Source organism: Sinohyriopsis cumingii, chromosome 5, assembly GCF_028554795.1.
Source record: "Sinohyriopsis cumingii isolate HCF-2022 chromosome 5, ASM2855479v2, whole genome shotgun sequence".
Lineage (NCBI taxonomy): Eukaryota > Metazoa > Mollusca > Bivalvia > Unionida > Unionidae > Sinohyriopsis > Sinohyriopsis cumingii.
The window spans coordinates 16,059,998-16,078,545 of record NC_142965.1 but is presented as its reverse complement, the minus strand read 5'-3'; the positions used below and the strand labels follow the sequence as shown (position 1 = coordinate 16,078,545).

The following is an 18,548-nucleotide window of genomic DNA, read 5'->3' as shown; positions in this document are numbered from 1 at the left end:
CTTCTGGCATGAAGTTATTCTGTTCCAACAAACGAACCGGAAGTCTTTGGTTGTTTCATAGATCATCCGGCTATTCAACAGTTACAAACGTTATGATATAATAGGGTCTTTTAAACTTATGCATATAAGGAATCTACTTGAAGTCTTGTACATTATACTTCATATATTTACAGATATTAATTTGGTACACGCTGCTTCACATCTTTTTGTCTTCATGATTGGAGCACAGGGGCTCGTATCGTTGCTTAAAATTGACCTGTCATACATGTACTATATAGTACATGTATGGCAGGTCAATTTTAAGCAACGATACGAGCCCCTGTGGTCTGGAGACGGCTAATCAGCTTTTGCATCCGAAAATAATGCGGATAAAACTTTCTTGACAGACTACATCATGTGATTTGTGGTTTCTTCTTCTTACTTCCTTGTTTTCACCGATCCATACTTGATAATTTTTTCTCTTGAATTGAGTACAAGAAGGTAAATCCATGTTTCGTCACCAGTGAATATCATTCAAACGTTTCTGGTCATTCGTTTCGTATCTGGCGATTTCAACCCGTCTTCCTTTTCTTTTCTTTTTCTCCAGCTGAACTACTAAGCTTAAGCGATACTTTGGTATATTAAATATTAAAATATTAAAAGCAGCTGACGAATAGAAGCCCATGATTATTGGGAAATATCTTCCACTGTCTTAAGCATCTCCAGTATTCGCCATATATGCACCATTCACAGCATGATACGTATCACAAATTTTAGTCCTACAATCTAAGACACCTCACCTGATATCTGTTTTGGTGTCGCACCCACACAAAATTGTACCTTATTTACAAATATAGGCCAGAAAATAGAAATATTTCTGATACATAGTTGTTTTGTCACAGCTTTAATGGACAGGTATCATTTTTATAAAGTCTATTTAAAAAAGTATCGCTATAAACCTTTTTCAGGAAGTGGAATTTGGGGTTTTCCACTCCAATATTTAACACATGCACAATCAACGTAGGGCAGCTTTTAAGTGATTATCATTAACATAGTGTATGTTCATGAAGAAAGTTTCAAACAGATTTGTAAGGGGGTTTCACATCTGTAGACTGTATACCATTCACAAAAATAGTGTGTTTAAAAATCATGAGTGAATAGTTCAGTAATCTGCCTAAAACAGAAAAGTATATGTGGGCACAAAAAGGACCAGAACAGCGGACAGGATTTGTGGGCCCTAAGAAAAATTATTCAGTAGGTGCCAGTGAATCACAAATTGAAACAACGGTAGACCCCCTGACTGTTGTGGTCCCCCGGAATTTGTCCTGCCCTGTCTGCGGTTCTGGATAAGACTTACAAAGTTGGATGATCCATTTCTGAAAGGAAAGGGTTGGGTTGATGATTTTTCTATGTGACCAGAATTACAAATTGTACAAATCTATGTGTATTTAGATGACTTTTCGAGACTATATACTTGCAAAAACATGAGGACTTTCAAATCCCTTTGTTGCATATAATTAATTTCATAGTGGATGGATGCATACAGATAAACACAGCATTATCAATGCCAACATAATCAGATCCCAAGCCCAGTCCGAGAGGCCACACGAATTACACATAGCTGATAGTACTGAAGCAACTGTCTATTGCAAATGTATCGCATAATGAGTCAACTCATCATTATTATCTATACATGTATTTGTTCAAGGAGTTAGCAAACTAAAAAAGAGAGAGAGAGAGAGAATAAATTCCTTAGCCAATTCAATGTAGCATAAGCGGTTTTGTGATTCATGTTCATTCCCATTTAATTTATTAACTAAATGGCAAATCTTTGAGGAATCTGCTTAATGTGTGATGTGCCACCTTTGGTGTTCATTGTTTGCTGCTAATTAGACAAGTTAACTTGTTTATTTTCTGATTATTCATTACCTTGCAGTCATGGGGGGGCAGAGTTAAGAGTCACGATACAGTAACATCAAGCAATAGATATTCGTTTCTCGTTTATTGTTAAAAATACTTGATGAAAATGTACAGTTCAGCTCTTATACTTGTGGGCTGGCATGTTATTGTTTACTACTATCTGTGGCGATCTAAAATGACAAATTTTCTATTCATGTAAGAAGTGTAGGTCACTTGAGTTGCCGTACATCAAATGTGCATGACCGTACCAGATTCGGCTCTGGGATAGGTTTGGCCAGCTAAAAATAGTATCTGAAAATGATCTATACTAAATTTTTTCATTTCAGATGGTATGCTAATGATACAAGGATGCAGAGGGAGGAAGACATGAATCAGAGTGTCAGCAGTTTAGCAGACTCACAGCAAAGTGAGGTCTGCTCCTCATCAGCACTAGATGATAAATACATTGACCATGAGCGTGCATCCAACCTACTTCAAGAATTTTCCAAATTATACCAGAACAAAGAATTTGTTGACATCACCCTTGTTGTCGAAAGTAAGGAGTTTCCTTGTCATATGAATGTTTTGGCGGTGTCCAGTCCATTTTTTATGGCCATGTTTTCTAGCGATATGGCTGAGAGCAAACAGAAAAAAATAACTCTAAAAGAAATCGATTCTTTGACAATGGAGCTAGTGTTGGATTATATTTACACCGGACAAGTCAGTCTGTCAGAGGACACTGTTCAACACCTTTTATCGGCTTCTAATAGATTTCAGCTTTTATCACTACGCTCTGGATGTGCATCTTTCATGATGAATCACATCAATGTATCAAACTGCATAGGTGTGTATTTCTTTGCTAAAGCTCATGAGTGTGATGACTTAGCTAAAAAAGCAAAAGAAATTATAAACAACCAGTTCACAACACTTTGCCATCATCAAGAGTTTCTGTCACTTCCTGCAGACAAATTGGTTGAGATCATAAGTGATGATGATATTAATGTTACACTGGAGGAGATAGTATTTGAAGCAGCTATTGACTGGCTGAAAAAAGATCAAGAAAAAAGAACAAAACACATGGATGAAGTTATGAAATGTGTTCGATTTGCCAATATCAGTTCCTATTATTTCTGTGATAGAATTGACAATAACCCAATTCTTAAGTCTTGCAAATCTCTTGCAGAAACACTGGATAGTGTTAGATACTATCATATGCTAAGGTAGGGAGATTTTTTATTTTTTAAGAGACAGAATGCCCTTTTTTCCATTTCTTTAAATTTTGCCTTTATAGTCATGTGGTATCAAGAGGTCGTGTAACTAGAATATAAAATGTGGCTGGAATAATGCAAAATGCAGTCTTATTATTTTAATAAATGGAACTGTAAGTATTCCAATGGAGTTGTAAGTAAACTAATAATTGAGCCAGAGGAATAATACAATCAGAATTTAAAAAAACAAATTTGTGACTAAATATTGTAGACATTTGTAATATATAATGATTACAATGAAGGTAAAGTATTGTGCCCCACCTGAATTTTTGGAACAAAACACAAATATTTTTTTCATACAAGAAGATGCTTTCTCACAATGAGGATGAAGGGGTAAAAATGTACTGTCATTGGTGGAAGGTGAGGTGGCCTATGATCATAATGGCCTTTCTCAAAGGGGTAGGGAAAGGAAGGGGAGGTGGGGACAAAATATATAGATCACTGTAACTTGTTACATTTTGAAATGCATCATATATGCAATGGAGGTGAATTTTTAATTGTAGTTATCATTCTTTGAATGCAAAAAGACTGAAAATCATAGCTATATACTTGTGGCAGGATTGGTTCTAAGTCATGATAAAAATAGTTTAATTTATCATGCTTTATATCTTTGAAAAAATCAAAGATTTTCTACACTTTCTTTTTTAATCAGAAACAGGCAACAAGAGATGGACTTGAATCTAATGCCACGTCGTGGAATGATGTATGATCGAGGTGTTATGATTATTGCTAACCCATATACTGAAGATTCACTGAAGAAATTCAACAGTATGGAAATGTTGCTCCCAAAGACAGGGGAGATAATTCACATTTGTAAGCTCCCACAAAGTCTGCACACCCCAGGTATTACTAAGAAAGTGGATATTCAAGTATTTATGTAAACCAACATAAGATCCTTCATTTAGACTAAAGAAAAAAAATGTTTGAAAGGTGAACATAAACTCTTCTTTTGCCATGTTATCATTTCTCTGCACAATCAATAACATTACTGGATATATGTCTCAGTATCCCAGAATAGATTTTCTCATGTAGGTCAAGGGCAAGTAGCATTTGATGATTGGTTGGTTCTACACATGATAGGCTATGTTATGCTTATTTTGCTGAGGAAATGAAAGCTGAGTGACCTTCCCACACTGGGTTGGCCTGAGCACATAGCAAACCTGTGATCCTTGGATTACAAGTGTAACGTTCTTACAGCTGAGCTAAGGTACTGCAGTTGCTGTTTTTGAAGAATCACTATTTCGATATTATCAGGGTTCATTTTAGCCACTGGCCTTGTAGCTTTTGAAGATTCCTAGAGAATTTCAGATATTACCAGGGGTCAGTTTAGCCACTGGTCTCTGGTGTGGTTTTTTTGAGGATTGACTGTTAATATTGGCAGCCACAGGCCCATTGGTAAGTTAAATTTTCCAAAGTCATTTTTTATTTGATTGGCAGGTTTAGCTGATTTTCTGCTGGGCTAGTTGATTTCCATGTGAGCTTATCCTGTGTCAGCTCGTTTACTATCTCATAAAAATCAACAGGTCCCCTTGGCAAGCAGCTGTAATGAGAGGCGGTACATGTATTAGGTTTAGATATGCTTCTGGACATATGGCTGTCCTGTTGTGGGAGCATTCATGTTACACAGAGCTTAATTGACTGCTGCCTGTAAATTTCGATAAACCATGATATTCATGTTCATTTTCACTCTAAAATTTGAACCACTCTTCTCAGATTCTTAATCACTATGCTTTCTGTAATATTTTAATGTAGTGCATTAATGATTAGATAGTACATTTATCAGCAGTTACAGACTTTCTTCTTTATTAGAATAATACAATTTTGTCAATATTCACTGCCTATACAAATGTTATGATTACTATATTCTTCTTTGTAGGTGTGGCTATAACAGGAGACAATCAGATTTACTTGGCTGGAGGTGCTATAAGAAAGATAAATTACCGTGGCTCCATTACCACTGAAGGTGTCTCCAATAATTTCTATGTCTTTGACCAAATCTCTGGCACCTGGCAAACCAAGGCTAAAATGCACATGTCCCGTGCTATGTTCTCTCTCACCATTGTCGATGGGTTAGCAAGATTTATGAATTCGTTTACATCTACAAATTGTCGTGAAAGACCACCCCACTCAGTACAGGGTGGTCTAGCATGATAGGTCACAAATGATTTAACGGTATATCCATGCATTTAGAACCAGGTCTGTCAAAGCAGGTGGTTTCTCAAAGCATTGAGCTTTCAAGATAGGTTTTTCTCTACCATTATTAATTGGTTATTGCCTTGATCTTGAAATAATGCTGTTATAGTCCACAGAGTCAATCATATGATTGGAAATTGGCTTAAAATTATCATTGAAATATGTTACTTTTTTTTTTTAAAAAGAAGCAAGATATGGTTCACAAATTTAAGATTAATTGTATTAATTTCCATCCTTTTGGGGCATTTTGGCTACTGTATGTTGGAGATTCATTGAAGTTACATGTCAGTGCAATACTTTTTTTTCTCTTCTGTCACTTACCTTGCCATTCTGTAACTTATCTTTCGATTCTGTAACTTACCTTGTCATTCTGTCACTTACCTTGCTATTCTGTCACTTAACTGTGCCATTCTGTCACTTACCTGTGCCATTCGGAGAACCTCTGCTATTTCTGTGGGACAAAAGTATACCTCAGATGTATATTGTTACAGTAATTTACAGAAAATTTTCATAAATTTCTCCACAAAACAGAAATCAGAATCTATGTTGGACTGCCTCGGCTGTTTCTACAATTGGATTGACAATAAGATTGACAGAGAAGATGCAGATCAAAAAAGAATTGTATCCATTCGCAACTTTGTGCATGATCCATGTTTGGTAAATTGCTGAGGTGGTCTGATTGGCAGTTATCAGCGTATATTCATGGTATGATCTTTGTGATTCATTTGGTCATACAGTTTGTTTAGATTTTCAAAATGAATCCTGATAATGACAAATGCGCAAAGATCAAGTTTGTAGCCAGGTTAATAGAAATTATTTTCTGTTTGTTAGAAAACTGTTTTTTTTTATACCACAGTTTTTATCAGAGATTTAAATTTCTTTATCATTTCAGGCTGTCAAATGATCTTGTTATATTTTGTTTTTCTAGTAGCTCCCTTTATATTTTTTGGTTGTACATTTTTCTCAACAGCAAATATCAAGTTATTTTATTGTCCCATATTAGTCATGTGGTTAAAACATTTACTCACCTGGAGATTTCACTTGGAGGGAGGTAAATTCTTAAATCTTATAGTGATGTATTAAAACTAAAAGTTGAGATATGTATATGGGTATCTGTTGAATCATATAACTGGACAACAACAGTTTTAGTGGTTTAATAATCACTATTTACAAACTGTTCATGTTTTATACATTTTTGTTCTACTTTTAAAAGGCATTAAAATTTCACAAAAATATTACCATAGCGCAATTAGGAACTTAATTTTCCTGATTTAATCTTGAAACTTCCTGATTGATCATACAAATCTCATATATGTTCCATTACTTTCAGCTATGCTTTTGCCATCGGTGGTCAAGATGGGACAGAGATCTTGAGCACAGTGGAGCGGTATGATCCCCATACAAACACCTGGATGCTAGTTGCTCCTCTTCCCCAGTCCCTCAGGTTTATGACCTCTGTCAGCTATCGAGGCAAACTCTATGTATTTGGTGGAGAGATGCCAACTGATGTCAGTAATGCAGCTTATAGGTATGTTAGACTTTTTATTTTACCAAAATATGGTTCTAATACAGTAGCTCTATTCATGTACATAACTGAACAGTATTCAAATTAATAAATAGTAAGAATTGTTAATAATCTTTTGTTACATGTTTTGATGATTTTGAAAGTGTTGTGCTTATTTCCAGTAATTTGTGAAATTCTGAACTTTACACATGCCCTCGAAATGCAGGAATTTTTTTTTTTTTTAGGCTGTTTCCATCCTTGAAAAAGGTAACAGTATTTAGTAACAGAAGAAATGAGCTTAACAAATCAAGTAACTTACTTGAAATATTTCTGAAATGGTAACATGACTAATGAATAGATCACACTATAAAGTGCAAGACATTATGATCCAAAGCATTGTTAGTGTTAGCTGAATCAGTAGCACACAAATTTGTTTATAAAGCTTGTTAACATAAAGACGTGGCTACCAGAAGGCAGCAAAGAATTACATTTGCCTTTTCTAATTGAAAAGCACTTTCTAATACAGATGTAGAGAGCTGAAGCATGCTAGTGCATGAGCATGCAGTGCGTCAAGCAACAAACTTGCAATAATGACTAAAATACTCATGTGTATCTTGTTATGTGCAGGGTTAATATGGTTAGTATTTTGTAAGCTATTGGGACTCAGGATATATATATATATATATATATATATATATATATATATATATATATATATATATATATATATATTGTTTTTTTCCTTCATGGATGCAGGTTGCAAAGTAAAGAAAGGAACCTAGTCTGGGTTCAAGGTTTGCTATTGCTGATGCATCATAGCCCATGGTTGTAAGATTCTGGTCCAGGTACATGGGTGCACCAAATATGTCTGGTTCATTGTTTCTGTGATTTACCAGTGGTTTGCTCACAAACAGAATACAGAGTTCTTTTATATGAATTTCATGTAAAAAGTGTGGATTCCATTGAAGGAATAAAGTTTCAACATAATTTTAGTGAACATAGAATGATAAATTATAGGCTTAATATGAACAGAGTTATTAGATGCAGATGTCGGCTGTTAAAATATTATGTTCAAATTCCCATAAGTCCAAAATAAGTTTATTTGCTAAACTCACAAAATAAAACTCTGCTAGTATTATTTTGTGCAAGGAATTATTTAGACAACTTTAGCATTTTGCCATGGATTTCAAAGTTAGTTGAGCCATCGTGTATCGAGACACTTCTGTAATATTTCATACTTCATGCCAGTGACAAAGACTGGATAGTAACAAAAGTAATGAGCACTGACCTCCTTTTATTTTATTGTTGTTAACAAATCAGAATTTTGGCTTTGTTGATCATCAGCAAGAAAGAATTATTGATCAATCAAAATGCCGTAATTGTATAAACATGAAGATCCAAGAATATAAGACATGCTAATGTATTAATCACACAGATTTCCATGCGAATGATTACAACTAAAGTACTATATATACAAGTCATCTTACACTTAAGATGTAGTTGGACAAGCCGTGTGATAAAAATGTTAGATCAGTTAAAAATACGTCTTTTACAGCATCCATCGACATTGTCACAGTAATACACAACATGTGCTCCATATGAATGAACATTTAGATGAGGTATGCTTAAATAAGTCTACACATTTGCGAATAACATTGGCACCTTTAAGTATAACTATTACATACAACAGATATGGTCATTCATAATCGCGTGCTCAGTTTATGAACAAAAATGCGTGATGTGATGATGCAATGAATGAGAAAAGCCATGTTGTAAACATGCTAAAAAATAACACTGTGACCAGATGAACCGGCATAACATATCTTGGGTCTTAAATTGAATTTTGTTCACTTGTGATAAATACATATAATAATCCTTCCAATTATTTATTATAATTGTTTCCCTGTGTTTAATTTGAAGTCAGGTATTAGTTGTTGTTGTTGTTGTAGGGTTTAACGCCATTTTTTAGCACACGATACGCTATACATGGCAGCCACTATAATTGGTGGAGGAAGAACCCTGGAAAACCCTGGGAAGAACCACCGACCCACGAGAAGCTACTGGCAGGCTTTCTTATGTACCAACATTAGCCGAGCCTGAGATTCAAACTCATGCAGACAGAGGTGAGATGGCAGTGATCCATAACGGTGAGCACTTTAGACCACTTGGCCACTGGTATTAGTTCATAGTTACAGTTAAAGAAACTACTTAAAACCTTTGCAAGATAATCAGATGCCTTGATTAGGTATTGTCTGAAATTTTCAAAAATCCTTTAAATAACTAATTTATTTTGAAAGATATCTATCTCTTTGAAGGTATGAAGTGACAGAGGATGTGTGGGTAGAGTTATCTCCCATGGCCTCTCCCAGAGTACTTGCAGGAAGTGTGGTCTTCAATGGAAAGATATATATAATAGGTAAGTTAAACAGCAGTTTTGTTCTATAATTTCACTGACATTGTACATCAAAAGTGTGCTGCGATAACATGCTTTTCAGTTCATTAGAGCATGAGACACTGAAAACAACACTGTTTCATGTTTCACTACATGTCACATTGATGCAGAAAAGGTGCTATGCATGAACTATGCAGTCAGTCTCAGATAATGGTGCAGATCCCAGAAAAGGCAGACATTGAAATAAATACAGAAAAGTTTTTGGCAAGTAAAGTTATTTTAAGTCAGACTACCACAAATGCAGATCTTACTAAGCCATAATTTATATAAAGTCTAGGACATCATTTATATAAAGTCTAGGACTTCATTTATATAAAGTCTAGGACTTCATTTATATAAAGTCTAGGACTTCATTTATATAAAGTCTAGGACTTAGGACTTCATTTATATAAAGTCTAGTACATCATTTATATAAAGTCTAGGACGTCATTTATATAAAGTCTAGGACTTCATTTCTATAAAGTCTAGGACTTCATTTCTATAAAGTCTAGGACTTCATTTGTATAATGTCTAGGACTTCATTTATATAAAGTCTAGGACTTCATTTATATAAAGTCTAGGACTTCATTTATATAAAGTCTAGGACATTATTTATATAAAGTCTAGGACATTATTTATATAAAGTTTAGGACATCTGTTGTATAATGTCTAGGACATTGACATCATTTATATAAAGTCAGGACATCATTTATATAAAGTCTAGGACATCATTTGACATCATTTATAAAAAGTCTAGGACATCATTTGACATCATTTATATGAAGTCTTGGACATCATTTATATAAAGTTTAGGACTTCATTTATATAAAGTCTAGGATTTCATTTATATAAAGTCAGGACATCATTTATATTATGTCTAGGACATCATTTGACATCATTTGTATAAAGTCTTGGACATCATTTATATAAAGTTTAGGACTTCGTTTATATAATGTCTAGGACTTCATTTATATAAAGTCTAGGACATTATTTATATAAAGTCTAGGACATTAGTTATATAAAGTTTAGGACATCTGTTGTATAAAGTCTAGGACATTGACATCATTTATATAAAGTCTAGGACATCATTTGACATCATTTATATAAAGTCTAGGACATTTATATAAAGTCTAGGACTTTATTTATATAAAGTTTAGGACATCTGTTGTATAATGTCTAGGACATTGACATCATTTATATAAAGTCTAGGACATCATTTGACATCATTTATATAAAGTCTAGGACATCATTTGACATCATTTGTATAAAGTCTTGGACATCATTTATATAAAGTGTATGACTTCATTTATATAAAGTCTAGGATTTCATTTATATAAAGTCAGGACATCATTTATATTATATTTAGGACATCATTTGACATCATTTGTATAAAGTCTTGGACATCATTTATATAAAGTTTAGGACTTCGTTTATATAAAGTCTAGGACTTCATTTATATAAAGTCAGGACATCATTTTTATAAAGTCTAGGACTTCATTCATGTAAACTAAATGCACGAAAATTGAAGGTTGCGGCTGTTTATCAGTCAGTATGAGGCCCAGCTGTATACAGAAATACGGTTTCAAGATTTCCAGATAATTTTAAGAAGCAGATGATGACTGTCAACAGTTCCGTCAGTTAAAATAGTTTTATGCCTTTTTTGATTATTCTTTAATTTTCCTCAACTAACATCGTGCTTTTTGTCACCTACCACCATTAAGTCCCCACTTGATAAATTGTTTGCTATCAATTTCTAAGGAGACCAAATTATTAGGGTTTTGTGACCAATGCTTTGTAATGGTCATTAAAATTTTCAAGTAGGTCACTTGCTTTGAACAATACTGAAATGGAAACTACATAGAATAATGTCGCAAAGCACAGATTTGAACGCTCCATACATAAACAGTGCAGTCTGAACTAGACAGCCAATTGGATACATCCAGTAAGGATGGTAATAACAAGTCTTTGCAGCACAAATATTCCTGTCCATATTAAAAATTCAAAACGATGAACGAACCACTTTAGTGTAAACGACTTGCCTGTATATGCACCCTTACATATTTATAATATCTTTGCAACTCTGCCATCTTTTCATACCAAAATGTAAGAAAGTTATTAACCTGAATAATCCAGTCATTATATTCCACCTCTCTTGCCTCTTAGGGGATACTGAATTATTCCAATAATTAAATAATACCCATATTATAATTTCTGATCTGACACATTTTAATAAACTCTGCCTTCAGATGTTGATGTTTTGAACAGAGGGGGCTGAACATAATAACTGGATTATTTATGCTAAATACTTAGCAGTTCAGATGTTTGACAATAGTGTGTGATTCTGTTAGATTTGGACAGTATTTTTTGTTTGCATCTGCATTTTTGTCTTTGCATTTCTCTGAATATTTAGTAGACTGGTGGGCATGTGAACTTATATTTTGCTGGCAGAATAATGAAAACATGGGTTGTGGACTTTGGACTGGCACTTATTTTGAAACCTAAAAAAGAGTGTTACAGAAGTAGAACTATGATAATGACTTTAGGTGAGATGTATGACTGCAAAATGTCAGTCGATATTAACTCATATTTTTATTGCCATATCACTATTTTTATCGGAAACAATATAGACAAAAAGGTATCAATAATGTGATGCATCAGATTTTCTTCTTTGCAATGAATTCCTCCCAGGATTTCCAGTTTTATGCACAATTATATGTTAGTGCTCCTTTACAATCTGGAATTTAAGAACCAAGTTGAATTAATTTTGTGAGGTTTCATGAGAAAATGCATTGACATGATTCATTATTTACAAATATAAGATTGCAACTTTGAACATAATCCTTTAGAGCAGTGGTTTTCAACCGTTTTTGTTGCAACCCCCAAAATATGTTTTCTGAGCCTCATGACCCTGTTTCCACATTTTGATAAATTTTTGCCACCTCAAAAAGAAAATCTGGTGACTCTCGTGAATGTCTTTATGACCCTGGTTTAGTTTGTGGCCTTGGGGTTGGGAACCACTGCCTTTAGAGCTCCAGTGGGATGGAGTTATGTAAGAATTGCAACTTTGAACATAATCTCCAAGCTCCAATGGGAGGGAATGTCACTTTCCACATAATATTAGCTGAAATGGGAGGTAATGCCTTTTCCATGGACACACTCAGGTTACTGACCCACACTGACCTTTCCAGGGACACATTCATGTAAATGACCCACACTGACCTTTCCAGGGGTACACTCAAGTAACTGACCTATGCTGGCCTGGGTGTTTACAGAAGCTGAAACCCTTGGATTGTGAGCCTGATTCTAACATTACAAATAAGCAATCTTTGTTTGTTTACATAAATTGCATTATTACATCATATGTGCCTCCCACAACCATTGATTCTGCACTCTATTTATGGCTTTGCTTCAACACTTTTAATGTCATTGATTTCTCACTCTTTTTATGCAAATCAACACTCATTTTATGTCATTGATTCGTCACTCCATTTATGCTATTGCTCTGTTGTTATACTGAGTCTGGCTTTTGTTGACACGTGTGCCACCAAAAGAATTAAGATAAACATCTCTTTCTCTCCGTGCCTTATAAAGGGAGATGAAATGAGTTACTGCTAGAATATCCCTAAGGCCTTGATGACAATGGGTTAATGTTAGAATATCCCTTAGGCCATGATGACAATGGGTTAATGTTAGAATGTCCCACAGACCACATTGACAGTGTGTCAATCTTAGAATATCCCGTAGGCCATGTTGACAATGGGTTAATGTTAGATTATCCCTAAGGCCATGATGGCAATGGGTTAATGTTAGAATATCCCACAGACCACATTGACAGTGTGTTAATGTTAGAATATCCTTTAGGCTTGATGACAATGGGTTAATGTTAGATTATCCCTTAGGCCATGATGACAATGGGTTAATGTTAGAATATCCCACAGAACACATTGACAGTGGGTTAATGTTTGAATATCCCTAACGCCTTCATGATAATGGGTTAATGTTAGAATATCCTTGAGGCCATGATGACAATGGGTTAATGTCAGATTATCCCTTAGGCCATGATGACAGTGGGTTAATGTTAGAATATCCCACAGACCACATTGACAGTGGGTTAATGTTTGAATATCCCTTAGGCCTTGATGATAATTAATTAATGTTCGAATATCCCTAATGCCATGATGACAGTGGGTTAATTAGATTATCCCTTAGACCATGATGACAGTGGGTTAATGTTAGAATATCCCACAGACCACATTGACAGTGGGTTAATGTTAGAGTATCCCTTAGGCCACTTTGACATTTGCTGAAATATGGTGTGGATTACATTTGGACATTCTGGATTTCATTTATGTATTGTAAATTATATCATAACATAATAGTATATAGAATAGAACAAATATGAAAGTCATATTTTTGACATTGTTTGAGAAAATTTTAATGTTCTGTAGGAGGAAATGCAGCACTCAGTGACAAGTGGAAGAAGGAATATTTGCCAGAGTACTGTGTCAGCTCAGTGGAGATGTTTGATCCTGTAACAGAAACATGGAGTTCTGGACCAGAGCTTCCAAATGCTCTTTGTGGTGCAGGTAAGAAGAACCATCTTGCTGAAACAGTAATTATATAATTTTGGCAGACAGTTACTACAGATATATTGGACTGATAATAAGCACACAACCTACATTGTTGCAAGTTTATTAGGCTGGCCTAACATTTTTTAGGTCAGTATCAGGTTGCAGTAGTGTGAAGTTTTCCTGTTCTGTGTTCTTTAGGCCAAAGTGTACTAAACCTATCAGACTTTTGGACATTAATGTAGTTAAATTTACATTTTTCTGAATTATTAGTTATTTGGCTTTACCCTTGATGAAGGTGCTGTGGTGCAGAAGTTGACATGCTCAACTACCAACCAGAAGGGTCTAGGTTTGAATCCTATAATCAGATTAGCATAGGGGTGCTATCACAGGTAAGGCACTTTACCAGTTGCATCAAACTAAATCAAAACCACATTATTATTAAAAAATGTGTAACAGACCTGACTCCTTTTAGGTCTGACAGTGTACAAGATAGTATAGTTCTGATTACAGCTGTGATACCTAGATACTATGCACTTTGATAGTGTTAAAATCACCATACTTCACTCAGTATAGGAGTGGACATTGCTTGAGACACTGTAGGATGTAGCTTGCAAGAAATGCCAAATACATTCCATAAACCTGCATTACTTCCAATTATGACCAGGGCTGAGCAAATTCCATAGCCCGACGTCCCGGACTAGTCATTTTTGAAGTCGGACAAGTAAAATTTTCCAAGTCGCTAGTCTGGGACATGTGGGTTTTAAAAAAGTCAGGCTAGTCCTTATTTTCATGATTTAATCACTATATCTGCCTTTATTTAACCAGTCATGCCCTCTGGGTGTACTGAATTCTTGATTCTACCCCTCTTCATGTATACATTTACATCCTTTTACCACTTGACTGCATATTGGGCTAAGTGATCAAATTATCGGCAAATCAAAACACGTCAAACAAAAGAAAGCCAGTATGATCAATTAGCAGTGTTGTAAGTGGTTTTGTTTACTCAATCTAGATCATAACGAGCGGCTCACTATGATTTTAATCCAGCAAGTCAGTGTAATTAAATTAATGAAAGGTACTTTACCGACATCAGTGTTAGTTTCCTTTATGAACTGATTAAATGACAGTAATGATTCTTTAATTAAAATTGGTTATATAGATGATTAACTTCCACATGCGATATTGTGTTTTGAAGCGAAACAATTACGCTAATTAATGAGTTGTTTCAGTTCGTATTTAAAAGAGAAAATTGATGTTATGATCACTTTAGAAGTAGTTGTCAAGCAATCTGATAGTTACTCTGTGGATAAAATGAGTTTGCTAAATTATTTTTGCAGGTAAGGTAATAACGGTGATTTGGGGAAGGTAAATTTGTTTGAAAATGGAGGGATAAAGCGTAAGACGGATACTGAGTGTGCGGTAGCTATTTCTGAGTGTGAACGAGGATTTAGTTCATTGAACTTAATCAAGACTTCTTTAAGGAATTCCTTAAACCAAAAGAGTTTACAAATGTTAATGAACATTTCTGGAAATGGACCAGAGCTTGAGGACTTTAATCCAGACACAGCTATCAACTGCTAGCTTAGTGCTGGTGCAGGTGGCAGACATATACATGGACATATTTTCAAATCCATCAGATAAAACATATATACATGAACCTGAAGAAGCCAAATGTATAACAACCAATGTTTTTGAAAATTAAATTCTTTTAAAATTTAATTATGTTGTGTATCATTGTTTTTTTTTTTCTTTGTTTTTGTTCTTCTATGGATTAAGCACATACGTCTCATCAAATCTAGGCAAGTGATTACCATTTTGGGACCAGTGAAAAATAAGGTGGGACTAGTGACGAGTAAGGTGGGACTAGTGAAGAGAAAGGTGGGACTAGTGAATTTTCTGAAACCACTTGTGGTTAAAAAAAAATTTACTCAGCCTTGATCACGGTTGAATCTACTTTAATTATTCAGTTTTGTCTGTATCTTTGTCTCAGTATGCCCTACCTGTGGACAAGGTCTGAACTTTATCTCAGTATGCCCTACCTGTGGACAAGGTCTGAACTTTATCTCAGTATGCCCTACCTGTGGACAAGATCTGAACTTTATCTCAGTATGCCCTACCTCTGGACAAGGTCTGAACTTCATCTCAGTATGTCCTACCTCTGGACAAGGTCTGAACTTTATCTCAGTATGCCCTGCCTCTGGACAAGGTCTGAACTTTATCTCAGTATGCCCTACCACTGGACTAGGTCTGAACTTCATCTCAGTATGCCCTACCTCTGGACAAGGTCTGAACTTTTTCTCAATATGCCCAACCTCTGGACAAGGTCTGTAGTATTTCTCTTTATGCCCTAACTACTCCAGTGGCCTAGTGGTTAAAGTATCCACCTCAGATGCAGGAGGTCACGGGTTTGAACACTGGACAAGTTATACCAAAGACTTGTAAAAATAGTACTCGCAGCTGCCTTGTTATGTGCTCAGCAGTAAGAGGTTAGTGTTGGGACTGGTTGGCCTGGTGTCAGGATAATGTGACTGGGTTGGACATAATGCTACATGTCTGCAGCATTATTCCCCAGTGTTAGACATCACTATAAACCATCACACTCAAGACATTGTAGTGATATGACTGAAAAATTGTTTAACTAACATAAAAAATTTAAATCACACACACACAGAGAATTCATTATGCTGGTTCATGATCAGAGTGGTGTGTGTGGTGTCTGGATTGAGGACCATGGCAGTTGGCCATGGCAAGACATGAAATTAAGTTCATGCAGTCAGCTGTTGTTATATGTATTAAATTAAATTCATAAAATCAGCTCGTTATGTTTTAAGTTAAATTCATGAAATCATCTCTTTTTATTTATGTTTTAAATTAAATTCATGAAATTAACTATGTATTTTAAATCAGATTGATGAAATAAACTGTTTTTATCTTTTTAAATTAAATTTATGAAATTAACTCTGTTTATCTGTTTAAATTCGTGAAATCAGCTTTTTTTGATTTAAATTAAGTTCATGAAATGAACTCTTATGTGTTTTAAGTTAAATTCCTGAAATGAACTCTTATGTGTTTTAAATTAAATTCATGATGTGAACTCTTATTATCTGTTTTAAATTAAATTCATGAAAATAACTCTTATCTTTTAAATGCAAAGTGTTCCACAGGAGGTGTTTCTGTCTGGGTTACATAACTGGAGTACTTTTATTTGCTTCACAAAACTACATCTGAACATGAAAAGTGTTGGTTCCACCCATGTGTGCGTTGACCAGCTAATAACGCCTGATGAAGGTTACGAGAAGGAGGCTAGAAGCTTGTGAAAAATAAGACACCTAAAGAGTATTAGCTTTAGTTAATCACTGCAATTGCATGGTTGAGAAGCAATATTCAGTTAGTGAGAATTTATGTTTTTAGGTGTAGTGAAGTGTAGGAACACCATCTTGATAGTGAGAATTTGTTTTTAGTTGTAGTTTAGTATGGGAACACCATCTTGATAGTGAGAATTTGTTTTTAGTTGTGTGAACTATAGGAACACCATCGTGATTGTGAAAATTTGTTTTTAGCTGTAGTGAAGTATAGGAACATCATCTTGATAGTGAGAATTTGTTTTTAGATGTAGTGAAGTATAGGAACACCAACTTGATAGTGAGAATTTGTTTGTATGTGTAGTGAAGTATAGGAACGCCATCTTGATAGTAAGAATTTGTTTTTAGGTGTAGTGAAGTATAGGAACACCATCATGATAGTGAGAATTTGTTTTTAGGTGTAGTGAAGTATAGGAACACCATCTTGATAGTGAGAATTTGTTTTTAGATGTAGTGAAGTATAGGAACACCATCTTGATAGTGAGAATTTGTTTTAGGTGTAGTGAAGTATAGGAACACCATCCTGATAGTGAGAATTTTTGTTTTTAGGTGTAGTGAAGTATAGGAACACCATCTTGATAGTGAGAATTTGTTTTTAGGTGTAGTGAAGTATAGGAACACCAACTTGATAGTGAGAATTTGTTTTTAGGTGTAGTGAAGTATAGGAACACCATCCTGATAGTGAGAATTTATGTTTTTAGGTGTAGTGAAGTATAGGAACACCATCTTGATAGTGAGAATTTGTTCAGGTGTAGTAAAGTATATGAACACCATTTTGATAGTGAGAATTTATGTTTTTAGTTGTAGTGAAGTATGGGAACACCATAATGATAGTGAGAATTTGTTTTTAGTTGTGTGAACTATAGGAACACCATCTTGATAGTGAGAATTTGTTTTTAGGTGTAGTAAAGTATAGGAACACCAACTTGATAGTGAGAATTTGTTTTTAGGTCTAGTGAAGTATAGGTACACCATCTTGATAGTGAGAATTTGTTTTAGGTGTAGTGAAGTATAGGAACACAATCCTGATAGTGAGAATTTATATTTTTAGGTGTAGTGAAGTATAGGAACACCATCTTGATAGTGAGAATTTGTTCAGGTGTGGTAAAGTATATGAACACCATCTTGATAGTGAGAATTTATGTTTTTAGTTGTGAAGTATGGGAACACCATAATGATAGTGAGAATTTGTTTTTAGTTGTGTGAACTATAGGAACACCATCTTGATAGTGAGAATTTGTTTTTAGTTGTAGTGAAGTATAGGAACACCATCTTGATAGTGAGAATTTGTTTTTAGGTGTAGTGAATATAGGAACACCATCTTGATAGTGAGAATTTGTT

The 18,548-nt window shown here is 34.7% G+C and overlaps 1 protein-coding gene across 5 annotated transcripts in view; it reads left to right on the top strand.

Annotated features, from left to right (window-relative positions):
• The window catches only part of LOC149798698 (kelch repeat and BTB domain-containing protein 2-like), a 62,173-nt gene that overhangs the window by 27,590 nt on the left and 16,035 nt on the right, over window positions 1-18,548 (top strand). For 3 of the 5 annotated variants that reach the window (XR_016421012.1, XM_089957538.1, XM_089957541.1), the window contains exons 2-7: window positions 2,226-3,098; window positions 3,799-3,989; window positions 5,023-5,215; window positions 6,670-6,867; window positions 9,159-9,259; window positions 13,723-13,860. Coding sequence is in view for 4 of the 5 variants with exons in the window: in XM_089957538.1 (XP_089813664.1) it covers window positions 2,226-3,098; window positions 3,799-3,989; window positions 5,023-5,215; window positions 6,670-6,867; window positions 9,159-9,259; window positions 13,723-13,860 (1,694 nt within the window). In the remaining variant the exon portion in view is untranslated. Of the gene's footprint in view, window positions 1-44; window positions 185-289; window positions 481-2,225; window positions 3,099-3,798; window positions 3,990-5,022; window positions 5,216-6,669; window positions 6,868-9,158; window positions 9,260-13,722; window positions 13,861-18,548 lie in introns of those variants that run through there. The other 2 variants (XM_089957540.1, XM_089957539.1) reach the window with 2 other exon arrangements.